General features: G+C 43.9%; 1 protein-coding gene across 1 annotated transcript in view; it reads left to right on the forward strand.

Moving 5' to 3' along the window:
- Nucleotides 1–17,220, forward strand: part of CSPG4 (chondroitin sulfate proteoglycan 4) — a 275,264-nt gene that overhangs the window by 233,715 nt on the left and 24,329 nt on the right. Inside the window, exons 8-9 of the mRNA XM_078684541.1 lie at nt 5,969–6,138; nt 14,867–15,044. Coding sequence (XP_078540667.1) covers nt 5,969–6,138; nt 14,867–15,044 — 348 coding nt within the window. The remainder of the gene's footprint in view (nt 1–5,968; nt 6,139–14,866; nt 15,045–17,220) is intronic.

The raw sequence follows: 17,220 nt of genomic DNA on the forward strand, positions 1-17,220 counted from the left end.
CAGACCTCCTATCAGCATAAAATAACCTTTGACACACACATTCAAAAATAGAAACTAACATTTTCTTAAAAAAGGAGAAACCAATACCAATTACAACAACTTATTAGGTAATTCCAACATCTACATACACATCCACTCATTCACCAACAGTTCTATATAGTCAATCATGCATGTACTTACTCATCATATGTACTCATATACCTATACACAGTAATACTCATCCATATAGTTACTCACACACAAATTCACACATGCAAATAAACTATCCAAAAAACATTTACTTGATTATACTGCTATATACACACCACTACACATACTTCTACAGAAACGGAAACATATTTACTCTCTTAAACAATCAATTATAAAAACACATACTCAGTAACCCACCCATACACACAATCATCCACCCATACAGTCTTGCACACATGCTGTCTTCAAAATACATACAAATAGTGAGTCACTCATTCATGCATCTGTGCTCTAAGTAATATCCCCCACCGAACCATACAGACACTGATACTGATACTCAAAAAAACAACTAATAACCCATATACACACTCATGTAGCTACTCACCAACCCATGCAGCCACTTATACACAAAGTGAGACACAGATACAGATATTTAAATATTTAAACATTACTCGCTAATATATGTATTCACTAAGATACATTTAATAAGTCAGTTAACCAATCAATTTTACACAAAAAAATCCATTTAGACATTTATTTACCCATTTATTCTTCCATCAACCTTTAGATATACATATATAAAAAATATTTATTTTTCAGAAAGATACACATTCACTGGATGATGTCATCAGTGATGTCATTTGAGATGTCATCAGTGATGTCATGAGTGCTGTCACTGACCATGTCATGAGTGATGTAATATGTGACGTCATCGGCAGTGCATTGCACGCGCAAGTTATAGTAAGTCCAACTAACTATAACGTGGGAATTTCAATGGTTTTATGCGAGTAAAATTTCCACCTAACTATAACTGGTGTGAAACCTATGGTTTTTTCAGTGAATTTAATAGGTTTTTTAAATGCTAATTCCTAACTATAACTGGTGTGAAACCTATGGTTTTTTCAGTGAATATATATATATATATATATATATATATATATATATAACATTTCTATGGCAAAATGAAACCCCTCATTTTGTTCCTTTTCAAATTAAATGTATTAAGTGTTACCACTTTATTCCAATCAAGATGACTTCAGGTGTGCCATACTTTTGTCATAACTAAGACTGTTAGCGTTCTAGTTGTTCTTTAGAACACTCTGGGACATTCTGTCATTGGGCTATAGTTGGGCTACATCTGGCTGATATTTGGGCTACATTTGGGCTCTTTTGTCTCTGGTGGCCATCTTGGGAGACTGCATATCAGAATTTTTTTTAATGAAATATAAGAGGATTTGAGAAGTCACTCAAAATGTGCCCTAATTTTTCTTTCTTCAGCACTAATCATAATTTCTATGGCAAAATGAACCCCCTCATTTTTTTACTTTACAAATTAAATGTTTTAAGTGTTAACACTTTATTCCAATCAAGATGACTTCAGGTGTGCCATACTTTTGTCAAAAGTAAGACTGTTAGCGCTCTAGTTGTTCTTTAGAACACTCTGGGACATTCTGTCATTGGGCTATAGTTGGGCTACATCTGGCTGATATTTGGGCTACATTTGGGTTTTTTGTCCCTGGTGGCCATCTTTGGGCTACATTGGGCTACATTGGGCTACATTTGGGCTCTAACATATATATAGCCCAATGTAGCCCAATATATATTTTTTCAAAGTTAATTTTCGTAAAAACCACTGGAGCATATATCTTGAGACATAGCAAAGGCACATCGGGGTACCAGTCCCTACAATTTCGCGAAGTTTGGTGGAAATCCATTCAGCCGTTCGGGATAAAAGTGAGTCCAACCGCCCTATGGAAATTAACATGGGGAAAACACGTTTTGGGACCCCCCTTTTATCTCGGCCCCCGCTTGACGGAACCCCCCGAAAATTTCAGGGAAGGAGCGGAGCGCAGCGAGGCAAAGTTAAGGAAAATTACAGGCAGATCCCTCATTCAGCGCCAAAGTTATTCCCAATAGAATGTTGCGGATTTCCTATGGAAAACGATCCTAACTATAACTACCTACTCGCGACCGCCAGTAGGTGATATATACATATATATGTATATATTAGTATAAATAGTGGTTTGGTGCAGGAAACGATTTATAATGGTGTACCTTAGGTGTGGAAGAAATACGTGTGGAAATAAAGGGGTTAGTCGCAGAATTGCCAGCGTCTGGGAGGCTTTTATCAGTGGTATATGAGGTTTTTATTGAATAAATGTGTCATAAGCTCCTTTCTGAACTACAGGAATGCTGAGTTTGATATATGGAGGATGCTAAACTAGATTCTAGACCTTTCCTCAGCCTTCGATACAGTCAAACATGACAACCTACTGGACCTCCTGAAGCATAGAATGGGGCTATCTGGAACAGTATTAAACTGGTTCACCTCTTTCCTCCAAAACAGAACACAAAGATTCAAGATTAACCAATCATTATCTAATTCTACCCCTGTCACTCTAGGAGTACCTCAGGGATCCTCTCTCTCCCCAACACTCTTCAATCTGTTTATGGAACCACTCACAGAGCTTCTCAACTCTGCAAATATCCAATATCACATGTACGCAGACGATACACAGCTCTACATTAAGGTCAAATCTCTTGAAGACATCAAGTCCCTTTACTCAACGCTCCAAGATACACAGATCTGGCTAGCCAAGAACCATTTAAAACTAAATACTCTAAAAACAGAATTCCTCTTAATCGCCCCTCCAAACCAAACAATGATCATCCGCGAGTGGATGGAACACCTAACGGCACTAGACGGTCAACCTCTCATCATTGATTCCGCGAAATCTCTGGGAATAACCCTAGATGATAAACTAAACATGCTGAAACACATCAGCGCTGCAACAAAGGGTGAACATTTTCAGATTAACACACTAAGAAAACTGAAACTCATCATTCCCACAAATGACTTCAAACAGGCAGTTCAATCTCTAGTAATTCCCAGAATTGACTATGGGAGTGTCGCACTCTGTGGTCTACCCAAATCATCAACTGCTCCTCTCAGAGCTTCTATCAATACAGCCACTAGACTCGTCACAGGCACCAAACGCAACTGCCACATTTCCCCTGACCTTCAGGCCCTCAACTGGCTACCTTTTGAGGCCAGAATCCAGTTAGAAATCGCCTGTATGACACATAAGACACTTCATTACAAAACCCCGAGATACCTAGCGGAGAAACTAGTACTTTCAGGCGGCAACAGGTCTACCAGGAGCTCTAACAATCTTCTTCTGAAACCTAAATGCTTCTACAAGAAAAAAACATACAATCGTACCTTCTCAGGAATGGCACCCAGGATATGGAATGCTCTACCACCAGAAACGAGACTTAACCCATCTACGGCCTATTTAAAAAAAGAAGTGAAATCAATTCTCATGGCCAAATTCACCTGAACTTGTCATATACACTACTGCAGCTTTGTGCTAATCTTTAATTGTTCCCAGTTCTTACTGTATTCATATATGCCACTGTATTTATATTTATATGTGTTTATATCTTGTTCGCGTTATACAAAACTGCCAAAATAAATAAATAAAATAAATCACTTGCAAAGGTTTTTCTCATGGACTTTTGTTTTTTGCAATTCTTGGAATTATCGACTGTAAGACTGTGACTAATGTGCAATGTGCAACTCTCTTCATTGTGTTCATTCAGAGTCAAAAAGGGTTACCGATGAGCAGGGCATTCACACACCCTGGTGGTAAGGGAAAGGTTTTGAATGACAGTTCTAATTTAGAAGTGTACATTTTTCAGAGAAGCAAGAGGTACTGCCAGGTTGCATGAGTTTTATTAGTTGTGTGATGTATGCAGGGGATGTCCTAGTCAATAATGAGAAGGATAAGAACAACAGAGAGTGAGAAGAGTCCCCGCTCACCTTCCCTCATAAATGTACTCCACAAAGAAAAGCGAGCACGCTAGCATACTCTGTTTGTCTATCTGCTTGAGATGTCTGTGTGAAAAAACACTGTTAGGTTTTCTTAAAAGACCCCCTCACCCACGAACCGAATTGGAGGCATGCTTCATATTGGCATCCTACCTGAGATACCTAGTGCATTAAGGGTGTGCTACAATGCCCAATTACAGTGGAGTGATTTTTTGGGTGTTTCTTAAATGAAGAAAAGGTGAATTAAAATTGCCTCCAGGTTACCAGCCAGTGAGGTATGTTCAATAGTAGTAACCTTGGACAAAGTTTAAAAGCAATGGTGGATGTGCTCCGAGAAGGCAATGAACTCTCACATCCTCATTTTTGGTCAACATGTTTCAGCCATAATGTCTAAAAGCCCAAAGGGTCAGTATAGCTTTCTTCAGGACCAGTATTGCATGCACGCTAAGGCATGCAACAATATCACAGATCGTAACTTACAGTTGTCTGTATTTACTCCCTTTGAGTCTCTGTATTAAATATAAGAAATTAGAAAGACATAATTTGTTATATGGGACTTAAACATTCAAGGGAACATGGGCATAGTACTCCCAGCGCGCTTACGCCATGTATACAGTTCCATGTGTGATGGAACCTCTGTGCCCCTGAAACAAATCACAGTGCACTGCTAAGTGTGCTCTGCATTTAAAATCAAGCAGATAAATGTAGGATGTAGGCGAGTTCCTGCATAGTGTTGCTGTACCTGTTGTATGTGCAGCACATTATAGAATTGCATGCACTGCAATGCTGATTGCAGTGTGATGTACAAAAAACATGCACCGCGGAAGGTAATAAGGCTCATATCGATTGGCTTAAAAGTGATAATACACTCAAAGTGGTGTGAAGACAATGACACAAATATCTTTCATTTTTTAAGAATCTAAATCACATACTTGTTGCTCAGTATTTCATCACAACATGGAGGCTCCAAGTGGGCGACCCCTGTAGTCACACACTGTTAGGGATCACGTAATGTTACAAGACCCTTCCTCGCGTAGTTTTTTTTTCACAAAAAGATGCTGATTTTCAGCCCTTCAGCCCGCACTCACTTTGTTAAGAGTGATCTCCCATTTGAGTTACCTATTTTAACACCTCTGGAGATGAGGCTTACTCAGTTGCTGAGTTTGAAACATGGGGAACCAGGTTCAAAACCATACCTCTGCTCAGCATCCCATGATTCTAGAAAATTAGCTAATCTCCCTGTGCCTAAAAAGCTAAATAAATGAGTAACATTGTCTAGTTCTATTATAAATTGCTCTAATGCCCTTGGATCAAGTTTGTACTATAAAATCATGGATGTTGTCAGAGGTGGGAGCAAGAGACAAGGATTACATTTTCCTGTGAGTGCATTTTGCTGTCCATGGCTTGAGAGGTTATTTCTCAATGCTGGGGACCCAGGAGAGAGGGAAAGAGATTCTGGTAGTTGGAAGACATCTTCAGTCATGCCACCAAGAGTCATTCGCCTTCACAGTGTGAGAGATGCTTTTGGCAGGAGGAACAGGGTATTCTCCTACAAATGAAAGAGCTGCACGCCTACTCTCCACATGTTAAAATATATAATTGCACTCAATTCTGATTATTAGTATTCAGAATGTCTTGACTACAATTATTTGCCGCACAATACAAGCAGGCAATGCATGTGAAGATAATAAATTCCAAACATACCTTATCCATTAATCATATAAAACTGCCTGTGATTTTCCTGCAATCGGGTTGAACAATAAACAGTCTGTTTAAAACATAAAAATATATAGATTCCATGTGACAGCGATGAAGGATTGGAGAGGTCTTACATCGGTGCAATTCAGATGGACTTTGAGATTTATTAAAGGAAAACAGACGTCAGAAAAGGGGCATGAGGCTTGCACTAATTTTCCATCTCTCATTGTTTCTTTTGTTTCTGTTCAGGGTTTAGTCAGCCAATCACAAGCCAGATCCTAAGAGCTGTAACCAATACTGAGGTACCACTCTCCAGTCCCCTGCTTTACAGCGTGGTGGAGCCGCCACGGCTAGGTCACCTATTCAACACGCGGCTGCGGAGTAACGACACAGGACTGACAAACTTCACTCAAGAAGAGGTGAGTATTGTGCTTTCCTGGGAGTAGTGCTTGAGGCCATCAGCACAGTACTCTCCCATTTTATAAAATGTTATAATAGGTTTTTGCATGCCCATTGGAGGCTTGCTTTGCTCCACCAGGGTGGAAGATGGGAAATTTGAATTTAAGAAAACCTTTTGTTCTTGGACTGCTTGCAGTCTGAAACTTGATTTAACGAAGGAATGAACAGGTTGTCTCAAGTTCAGATAACGCGTAACTACCCTCAAAATAAAGGTAGCCACACTGTGAGCAACAGGCAGCCCAGCCCATACAGCATCATTCTGCAATAAGTAAGTTTAGCCCTCCCATGGAGGGTTCTGGTTGTGTGGCCACCCCTGAACAATACTTTTTTTAATGGAACCAAATGATTCGCTTCACTGCACAATTTTCCTACTATGTTTGGCAAACCATAGGTTTTATAAGCAGGTCTGAACAGAAATAGTTAAATGCTTGAAGTCTGGTACAGTATCTGAGAGCATAATACGCTCCCGGAGCATATTATGCATACAATTTGAGTCACATCCTTGGGTCTGCTTTCAGTGGTTTTGAATCGATTTAGTCCTGTAGAAGCTTGGTGCCTCCAACTCAGTGAGAAATATGCCTGTATTGCATGAGGATAACCATGCCCTGAAAGAATCCAGGTCCTAACTCGCTCATTCCAACCATGAAGTCGGCTCAACACGCACCCATTTTTTCTTCGCTTACATCTGCCTGCTCCCAGAGGGAATCAGGTATACTTGATTTGTGGTCACCCCTCTCCCCGAACTAGAGACCCTCCAGAGACCTTTGGAGAAGCTTCAAGATTTCCACTTTCCATTGGCCAAAGAACTTCTACCATCAATTAGGGGGTTAGAGTGGTTTTACAGTGTGTCCCCGAAAATATAGCATAAACATATATGTCAAGTCATCTTCTTCATTTACAGCCCAAACCTTTAACGGCCTTTTTCAAATTTGACGGACAGGGCGTCCATCACAAACGTGGAGGATGTCCCGTCTGCTGTATTACAATTGTCATTGACTATAAAGCACTTGTAATGTGACAAAAATATATCTGCCACATGTGGACCGGGTACCATGTCTCGCAAACTGTAAATGAAGCCATAAAGTATTTACAGGCATCAAAAACTGTCATCATGTGTGCTCCAAAATGGTACCTGAACACGTAAACCCTGATAAATGTTTTGCATACTCTTGCTGACTTCATAGGAGTAGCAGTAGCAGTGATTGATGTGGCGCTATTCTGAAATTGCTGCTAGATTTATTTTTCCAAGCAGTTTCGAATGGCACAGACTAGACCAGAATGCTGACCTTGCGCTTTACATAGGTTAAAGGTTACCATTTACAATTTAACATAAAAAGTAAACATAGCAGAGAGGTAACACATGCCTCTAGTTGTCCTTGTGATGCGAAGGTGCCCCACCCTTCACCCCCTGCACCCCAGGATCTATGAATATCTCTGAGATGGGATACCGAGGGGCTCCTCACCACGTCCTGTGGGAGTGGGAGAAGGTAACATTTGCATTATGCCACTGCAACGTAGAGTATTTGGATTGACGTACCAGGATTTTTAGGTCCTACCTACACAGCACGTGCTCTGTCTCTTGAGACATGCTGTATCTATGGCGTGGGCTTTCAGCACGCCCATCGGTTTTGATTCGTTCCTTTATGTGCCTTTCAAAATTCCTATGCTTTCCTTGGTGAATAGTTTACAATAGTCCCTCCTTTTGCTGTTTTGGTCATGCCCTGGAGACTGGCTCTGTTATGTGGATCACTGCACTATCAGCCGTATAAGTTAGTTTCAGTTCATTACTTTAGCTTTCGCCTGGAATGGTTTTGTCTTTCCAAATGCACTCAGCCGAGGGCTGCAAATCATGCCCTTATTTTGTTTTCCACAGTATTTGGTTTCACAAGGGCTTTTTTAGCTGGAGTCTTATGTTATTTTTCATTCTATAACATTATTTCATTAGCTCAAATGTCCAAACCTTAAACAATATACTTAATGGAAGTGTAGTTTAAGAAGTCAGCCGTTGGATATGACTAAAGAGGTAAACATGCTGTTATTGCTCTATTTTATGAAAATGGAAGCACCATTAAGTTCTGTGATTTCAACTTTTGATGCTTTCCTCTAGGTTTCATTAATTGGTGAAATAAAACCAATATCACGGGATGGCGCCATGTGCTCTCCAAACGTGGCATGTAATGTGAGGTTACTTAACAATATATCCTGCAAGTAGACAGTGCAACGCTACCGCAGCTAACCCTCAGCACTACCACAGCACCACCTCAGTATCAGTGCAGCACCACTTCAGCACCAGTCAGCGTCACTCAGCACCACTTCAGCAGCACCACCTGAGCATCACTCAGCAGCACCTGAGCACCACCAGAACACTAGCACAGCACCACCTCAGCATTACTCAGCCCCAGTGCAGCACCACCACAGCCACAGCACAGCACCACCTCTGCACCAACGGAGCACCACTTCAGCATCAGAACACCACCTCAGCATCATTTCTGCACCAGCGGTGCACCACCTCAGCACCAGAGCACTACTCCAGCATCAGTGCAGCACTACCTCACTACCAATGCAGCACTACCTCAGCATCAGTGTAGCATCACCAGTGCAGTCCCACTGCAGAATCAGCACAGCACCACCTCGGCATCAGTGCACCACCACCTACGCAGCCCCACCCCAGCATAAGCACAGCACCACCTCAGAACCAGTGCAGCATCACCTCAGGACAAGCATAGCACCACATCAGCATCACTCAGCACCTCCTCAGTATCACTCTGCAGCTCCTGAACACCACCTCCACATAAGCACACCACCACTTCAGCACCACCTCAGTACCAACGCAGCACCACCTCCGCAACAGCACAGCACCACCTCAGCACCAACGGAGCACCACTTCAGCACCAGAACACCACCTCAGCATCACTTCTGCACCAGCGGTGCACCACCTCAGCACCAGCGCACTACTCCAGCATCAGTGCAGCACCACCTCACTACCAATGCAGCACTACCTCAACATCAGTGTAGCATCACCAGTGCAATCCCACCACAGCATCAGCACAGCACCACCTCCCCATCAGTGTACCACCACCTGCGCAGCCCCACCACAGCATAAGCACAGCATCACCTCAGCACCATAGCAGTACCACCTCAGCACCAGCACAGCACTACATCAGCATCACTCAGCACCACCTCAGTATCACTCAGCACCACCTGAACACCACCTCCATACAAGCACACCACCCCTTCAGCACCACCTCAGCACCAGCTCAGCACCAGCACAGCTCCACCTCCACATCAGCACAGCACCATCTCAGCACAACACCACCTCTGCATCAATGCACCACCACCAGCGCATCACCAACTCAGCACCAGTGCAACCCCACTATAGCATCAGACCAGCGCCACCTCAGCACCAGTGTAGAACCACCTCAGCAGCAACTCATCACCAATGCAGCATCACTTCAGCATTACCTCAGCACCACCTCAGCACCAGTGCAACATTACCTCAGTACCAGAACAGCACCAAATCAACATCACTCAGCACCACATGAGCACTAGCACAGCATCACCTGAGCACCACCATCGCATCACTCAGCACCACTACAACATCACTCAGCACCACCTCAGTATCTATCACTCAGCACCACCTGACCACCACCTCGGCACAAGCACAGCACCACCTCAGCATCACCTCAATATCACCCAACACCACCTCAGCACCATCGCAGCACCACCTCTGCCCCACTGCAGCATCAGCGACGCATCATCTCAGCATCAGCACAGCACCACCTCAGTATCTATTACTCAGCACCACCTGACCCCCACCTCCGCACAAACATACCACTACCTCAGCATCACCTCAGTATCACTCAACACCACCTCAGCACCATCGCAGCACCCCCACTGCAGCATCCAAGCAACACCATCTCAGCACCAGTGCAGCACCACCTGCTCATCAGTGCACTACCACCAGTGCAGTGCCAACTCAGCACCATTACAGCACCAACTTAGCACCAGTGCAGCACCATCTCAGCACCACCTCGGCAACAGCACACCACCAGCAGCGCAGGCTCACCATTGAACTAGCTTAGATCAACCTCAGCACTAGCTCAACCCCACCTCATTAGAAATTCAGCACCCATGCAGCACCACTTCAGCATCAGCGCTGCGCCACCTCAGCATCAGTGCAGCATCACCTCAGCACAGCACAAACTCAGCATCATTCTGTACTACCTTCGCCCCAGCTCAGCACCACCTGAGCACCAGCGCATCACCACCACCTCAGCATGACTTCGCCTCACCTCAGCATGACTAAGCACCACCCCAGCATCACTCTTCAGTACCTCAGCATAACTCAGCACCACCTCAGTATCACTCAGCACCACTTGAGCACCAACACAGCACCACCTCAGCATCAGCACATCACCATCTCACCATCAGCACAGCACCTCCTGCGCATCAGTGCACCATCACCAGCGCAGCCCCAACACAGCACCAGTGCAGCCCCACCTCAGCACCAATTTAGCATCAGCACAGCACCACCTCAGCATCAGCGCAACATCACATTAGCAGAGCACCAACTCAGCATCACTCAGCACCACCTGAACACCAGTGCAGCACCACCACCTCAGCATCACTCAGCACCATGTCAGTATCAATCAGCATCACCTGAACATCACTGCTGCACCACCTCAGTCTGCCCTCAGAATCTGGCATCTGTTGATTCTCCCCTAGTGTCCGTTTGCTGCTCATTTTGTAATTTAGGTACTATTTCCCAACCTCCACCCTCTTGTTTAGGTCCCCTCAGCAGTCCCGCCCTCCCCCCCACAAAAAAGCTATAGCAAACAATCATTGGAACAGGCAGGAAGAGGTTGCCAGCACTGCAAGGTCAAAAAAACTAGAAGACATTTTTTATGCTATTTTTTTAAAGGGTCGTACAGTTGTACATAATGTGCACAATGCTGTACAACATAGCTTAAATACATTGGCAAAGTAAATAGCTCTGGCTAAACACTTATGAGGTCCCCAAGGCGAGATCTATTGGCTATGCCAATGCTTGTTCTATTTCTAGGGTAGCTGCACATGGCAGACACTCACAGGCAGGCAGAAAGAGAGGCTCGGGATGACGGACAGCCACATTCTTCTCTTCCCAGGCCACTTATGTGTAGCCTGGGGCCTCTGTGTACATAGGCCCATCATTCTCATGGCCTCTGCACAAACACCAAAGTGCTGTGCTGGCAGTCTGTAGGATGTGGTAAAACAACCAGAGCTGCCATCTGTGGAACTGGGGAACCAGCGTCAGCTCAACTTCCTGTGATTCTTTGCAAATCTCTTGATCTCCCCGTGCCTCCCAAAAACGACTGTGTCCTTATGTAATGTAACTGGTGCTCGTGTAAAGCTCTCCAGTACCTTCGGGTCGAGTTCGCCCTAAATAAAACTGCAAAGACACTAACCATGTAATTCCACCTTGAGTTCTCTGTCTGTTACCGTGAACATATCTGGGCTTTTAACACCCATCCCTGCCACAGCAGTGCGCAGTAGGACGTGTTCTCTCGCCGCTTGATTGGGCCTCATCACATCACAGGCGAACTCCCCTCAGCAGCCCATACAATATTTAACTGGTAGGGGCACAGTGGGCAGCGAGGGGATGTTGCCATTACTTTGGCACTCACTGGTTCCTGCCATGCTGAGATACAGGACTGTACACCGCACTGGGGGCTCTTTAAATCTGGGTACACAATTCTACGAGGTCACAGACGTTTTACTGGTGGCCAGCCAGTTTATCCTTTACCCCTCGTGTGCCGCTGAACATAATTTATGGAGGTGTGTGATGAAGTTTGTACTATGATGTGTTTCTGATCATGTGTGTGGGTGTCTGATATTTGCACCAAGGAGGCACTGGACATAAAAACAAATAAACAGGTGGCACTAAAAGGTAATTTTGTAATTTCCCGTTTTCACATAATTTTTCATCGATCTGTACTATCCACGTTGTCAATAAACGTGAACTTATCAGAGGAGAAAGACAAGTCACTTTTCGCTGCAAGAGAATATTGCATATTGATTGGAGGGGGAATACCTGCACGCTGCCCTGCAGAAGAACACCACATAGTCATCAGAGGAAATATCACTCTTTATTTTCAGTTTTATGTAGCAAGAACTAGACACAGTGGCTATCAGAGTACTTTTCAGAGGACTGTTTTTGACTGTGTGCAATCAGTCGGCATAACAATAACGTGCTACCTGTGCGCCAGCTACAAGTGCAGCAATAACAGGATTATTAATTACACCAGACTGACCGCTGCATTGGTATCCGTTCACGTTTGTTCAATTGAAGCAATCAATATTGGGGAAGCAGTACTGAGGAATTAGCAGAAATGGTGCATTCAGGCCGCAGGTGAATTCCGCAACCTGATCAAGGGAGACAAGCACCCCACATGACTGGATACTGATCAGAGTAGACAATCACTGGGCCCCAGTGAGCTGCCACAATTCACAAGTGATCAGAGGAGATAACCTCTTTATCTGGACCTACAGCAGCATACCAATAATGGCATAGAGGAGATACTCTTCACGCTGGTCAATATACAAACTACTCAGAGAAGGCAACCACTCCACCTGGACTGGCAGGTAAATACTACAAATCGATCACAGAAGACAACCACTATGCCCCATCCTGCAGGAGAACACCACAAACGTATCGTACAGACAACCATTCTACTTGTCCTCTAGGAAAACACTGGATAATGATCGAATAGACAAGCGCTACATTTGTGCGAAGTGAAAGCTACAAAGTCTTAGGATGAGCACTCAATGCATCCTGATCGCAGGTAAACACCACCAATTGATGCATTGGCTGTTTCCTGGCCTGCAAGAGTAGTGATGATATGGAGCGAGAAGAAATTCGATGGAGCTCAGCATTCACGCAAGGCTGATGATGATAGAGCAGAAAATGGCTCATAGAGGCTCGGCATGTCACCCAAAGGGGCTGATGGTGGCGGCTGATGACCTTTAAAAGTGGTGAGGTTTAGTCTGTGGCTTGAATGCCAGTGGGTGAGTCTGACTTCTCACTGGGTTCAGTCCCACTTTAACTCACTCACTCTCACATGGTCTTATTCTCACTCTTACTCTCTCACTTAGCCTCACTCATTCTCAGTTAGTCTAACACAGTCTCACTCAATCTCGTTCATTCTCACTTAATCTCAATCTGACTTCCCTAGTCTCACTCGTTTCCACTCATTCCGCCTCACTCAGTCTTACTCATCCTCGGGATCACTCAGACTGTGACACCCTCAGTCTCACTAATTTTCAGTCAGTCTCACTTAGTCTCACTCAGACAGACAGACACACAATCCACTTTATTCGATTAATTAAAATCATTAAAGTACACTCAAGATTTGAACAGAATTAAACTAATCCATATTTAAAAAAGTCTCACTCATTTTCAGCCAATCAATCTTCATTCAGTCTCACTGACTCACCTTGTCTCAATTATTGTCACTCATTCCTACTCAGTCCCACTCATTCAGACTCACTGACAAAATCTGTGTCATTGATTCTTACTCTGTTTCACTTATTCTGACTCACTCAGTTTTACACACAGTAAAACTATCATTCTCCCTCACAACTACACTCACTGCCTTTGTCCCTCACAGTAACACTTACTTATATTCTCTATCACAGTCTAAAAACCTAAAGACTCCCATAGGTGAATATTAAACTCACAAACAATCTCTCTTTCCTCAATGTATGCTGTACTCACACACACTCTCACACATGTTTATAACCGTACAGGACAGGACAGCACTGTCCTGTCGAATAAAATAATTTGCATAAAAACACATGTACATAAGCAACACATATACATGAAAAAGGGAGATCCTTTAAGATGACAAAATTTGTCTTTCAGTAAATACACCTCTACTCTTTATGTCACTGGGTGTCTATGAAATTAATTAGTTGCATGCACTGAAGATCGCGCCTTCAATTTCCATCAACGTATGTCATTGAAAACAACTTATAAGAACTACCTTCATCAGGACTACCATACAAATATCCCCTCCCCAATACAAATTCACATGATAGCTATTGATCATACAATCATCAATAATAATCAAACACCTCCTGGTCCTCTTCACCTCACTAGGAGCTATCTCGGGCCCCGCGTACATCACTATAGTCAGTCCCAGTTGTATAGACCTCCACGGTATCCTTAACTGACGCGGAGTATCCTCATAAGGAATTAAAAATAATTTCCCATGGGATCCCTATCATTCAGGAGGTCACTATAACCGCCCCTCCAGTAGGTGGACAACTGACACTGAGTAACTCCCCGAGTTTTTACTACATGGTCCACTTCTCACAACATTAAAAAGGGATTCCACTCAGGTCGTCCCGTTGTTTCAGAATTATACACCAGCCTTACTGTTGGGTAAGCCACACTGTTTCAATCGTTTATTGTCTGAAATCAGGGAAGGCACATTTACCTAATTGGATAAAATGCACACGTTGTTAAAAAAATAATGCTTGCAATTGAATGTAACCTGTTGAATGTTTTACTATGTATAGGAATGCTAAGATGTACTAAGCACAGCCTGACAAACATAGCTGTAAAAGTTCAAAAAATGCCGTAGAAATCCTTTAAATCTTGCTTGGTTTGTGATTTCTTCCCTACCTCATTTCTCTCCTAACTAACAGGTGGATGCCGGAGAAGTTTTCTACCAGCATGCAATGCCACCAGTGCCATTTTGGAATTCTCAAGATGCTTTTAGTTTCCGCGTTTCTTCCTCCAATGCGACGACTGAGGTGCAAAGTCTCCGAGTGAACATCTCCTTTGAGGCAAGGTGGTGCTCCAGCCACTTATGGGTAAACAAAGGTAAGCTACACGCAGAGACCCTGCACTTGAGGGTAGGCTGGGTCTTGTGACAGTCATCTGGCAAGACATCATGGTTTACATAATCACTCTAGAATGAAGAAACTACAGAACACATACAAGTCCCTCTTGCAATCATGTGAACTCCCCATGGCCTACTTTACTACTGCTATGCTTATTGCATTCAAATATACCTATGTTTGAGTGACATTCACAATCAGTGCCCATCTCCTGATCAATAAGCATTCCTCCAGTCAGACAGTAGCCTCAGCAACACGTCCACCTTGCTCCCACCATCCATATACATCCAGACTATACTCCAATTTCAAGAGCATGGGTCTAATACTGTATACAATGATAGCCTACTATGTTCATAAAATGGAGGCACTCTGATCCCATCAGCTCTCCCTATAATTGCTTGATCAATGGCTTCCGTTCAGCCCTGAAGACGCCAGCCCAGTGAAGGATGAATCCATCATGCAGCCGCGGTCCGTGCAGGTAAGAGCGGTGAGGCCGGGTGGCGGGAGGGGGCATTTCGACGGACGATGACGAGGGGAAAATTAAATAAATAAATAATTTTCCCTCGGCGTCTATTGAATAACCTCCTCCCGCCCCCACCGCTCTTACCTGTATGGGCCGCTACTGCCATCATGACCCCTTCCCTGGCCATCATGATCCCTTCCCTGCAGTTTGCAGACACAATCTACCTGACACTTCCAAAGTACCACATATGCCACATTTGGCTATTCATATCTCCACATCAAAATACATAGCAGTAAAGAAGCGCTGAAAATCCATCTTTCACCCAATACACAGCATCTACAACTACTCTGTTTAAATTCCTGGGAGGCTGCTAGCTTACCCATTATCCCTGATTGTCATTGGCCCTACCTAAAATAATGGGGCCCCATGCAAAATATGTTGAGAGGTCGCTGAGATCCCCTCGAGCCATGCAATGACTGTAGTCTGGTTGCTGTGAGTCTCTGGGGCAAAGGAGAAGGCCTTTTGAGATGACCACTGAGGTGTGGTTATCGTGTGATGGGAAGCAACATCTGTCGGTGTGATTCCTTAGGGTATATGAGAGACACTCAAATTATAATATAATAATTATACTTGTAATTAAGACTAAAATATATAGGCAGCAACACAGCACTATCCAAGCCAAAAGGACAGTGGGATGCTGTGTTTGTGTACACCAAAGAAAAGAAGGGTTACCAAGAAAGGACCAGGAGTTGGCCTAACGGCTAGGGCGCTCGACCTCGGACCTGGGGCACTGGGTTCGAGTCTCGGTAACGACGCCAAAACCTCCTGTGATTCTGGGCAAATCACTTAATCTCCCCGTGCCTAAAATGAAAGTGTGTCCTCATGTAACGTAACTGTATATGTAATATGTAAAGCGCTCTGATACCTGATTCGGTTCGGGTCTAGTTCGCGCTATATAAAACTCTGCAAAAAAACCAAACATGTGCCAGTCAGAGATGTGGTTAAATTAGTAAAAGGATGCCAGGATGGGAGTTGGTGACGTGAGTAATGGCGGGATCTCTTTTTTCTGTTTTTTAAAAAAGGATACTGCCTGCTGCTAAACAAATAAACACCGTGAACAATGAATGAAGTGAAGGGGCGATGAAGGCTGGCAAACTAAGCAGAAACAACACAATCTTTAAATAGGTCAGACTCTGCCTAGTCCTGCTGGGCAGAGGGAAGACAACATTTAGAGCAGTTCTTCATGTCTGAAGCCCCTCTCAACTTCCAGCAGATTCCCACAGGCAGGCAAGCCCTAGTTGCATTGGAACTCAGACCCTCGCCAGACTTGCACTCTGCACTTGCGAGGGTGAGATAAAAAAACACTTGACAGGTTACTACCCTGACAATGCAAGAGCGGATCGGCCTGGCTCTTGCTACTCTTCGGTCCACAGCCCTCAATGTCAGCCACGTAATTTTGTTAGGTTCTAAGAGCACCTAACAAAATGACTTGCTGTTTATAGTGTTTTATTTTTTTAAAGATTTTAGTGCTTGAAACAGAACACATTTAAACAGTACAGTACCCCTATGGTCACCAGTGACCATAGGGGTACTGTACTGTTTAAATGTGTTCAGTGCCCCCTCAACACAATGAAAGGATTGATTACATTTGCTCCATTCGATTCTCAATAACAAATCTACCTTTGGACAACACATA

The sequence above is a fragment of the Lissotriton helveticus genome, chromosome 3_2 (assembly GCF_964261635.1).
Source record: "Lissotriton helveticus chromosome 3_2, aLisHel1.1, whole genome shotgun sequence".
Lineage (NCBI taxonomy): Eukaryota > Metazoa > Chordata > Amphibia > Caudata > Salamandridae > Lissotriton > Lissotriton helveticus.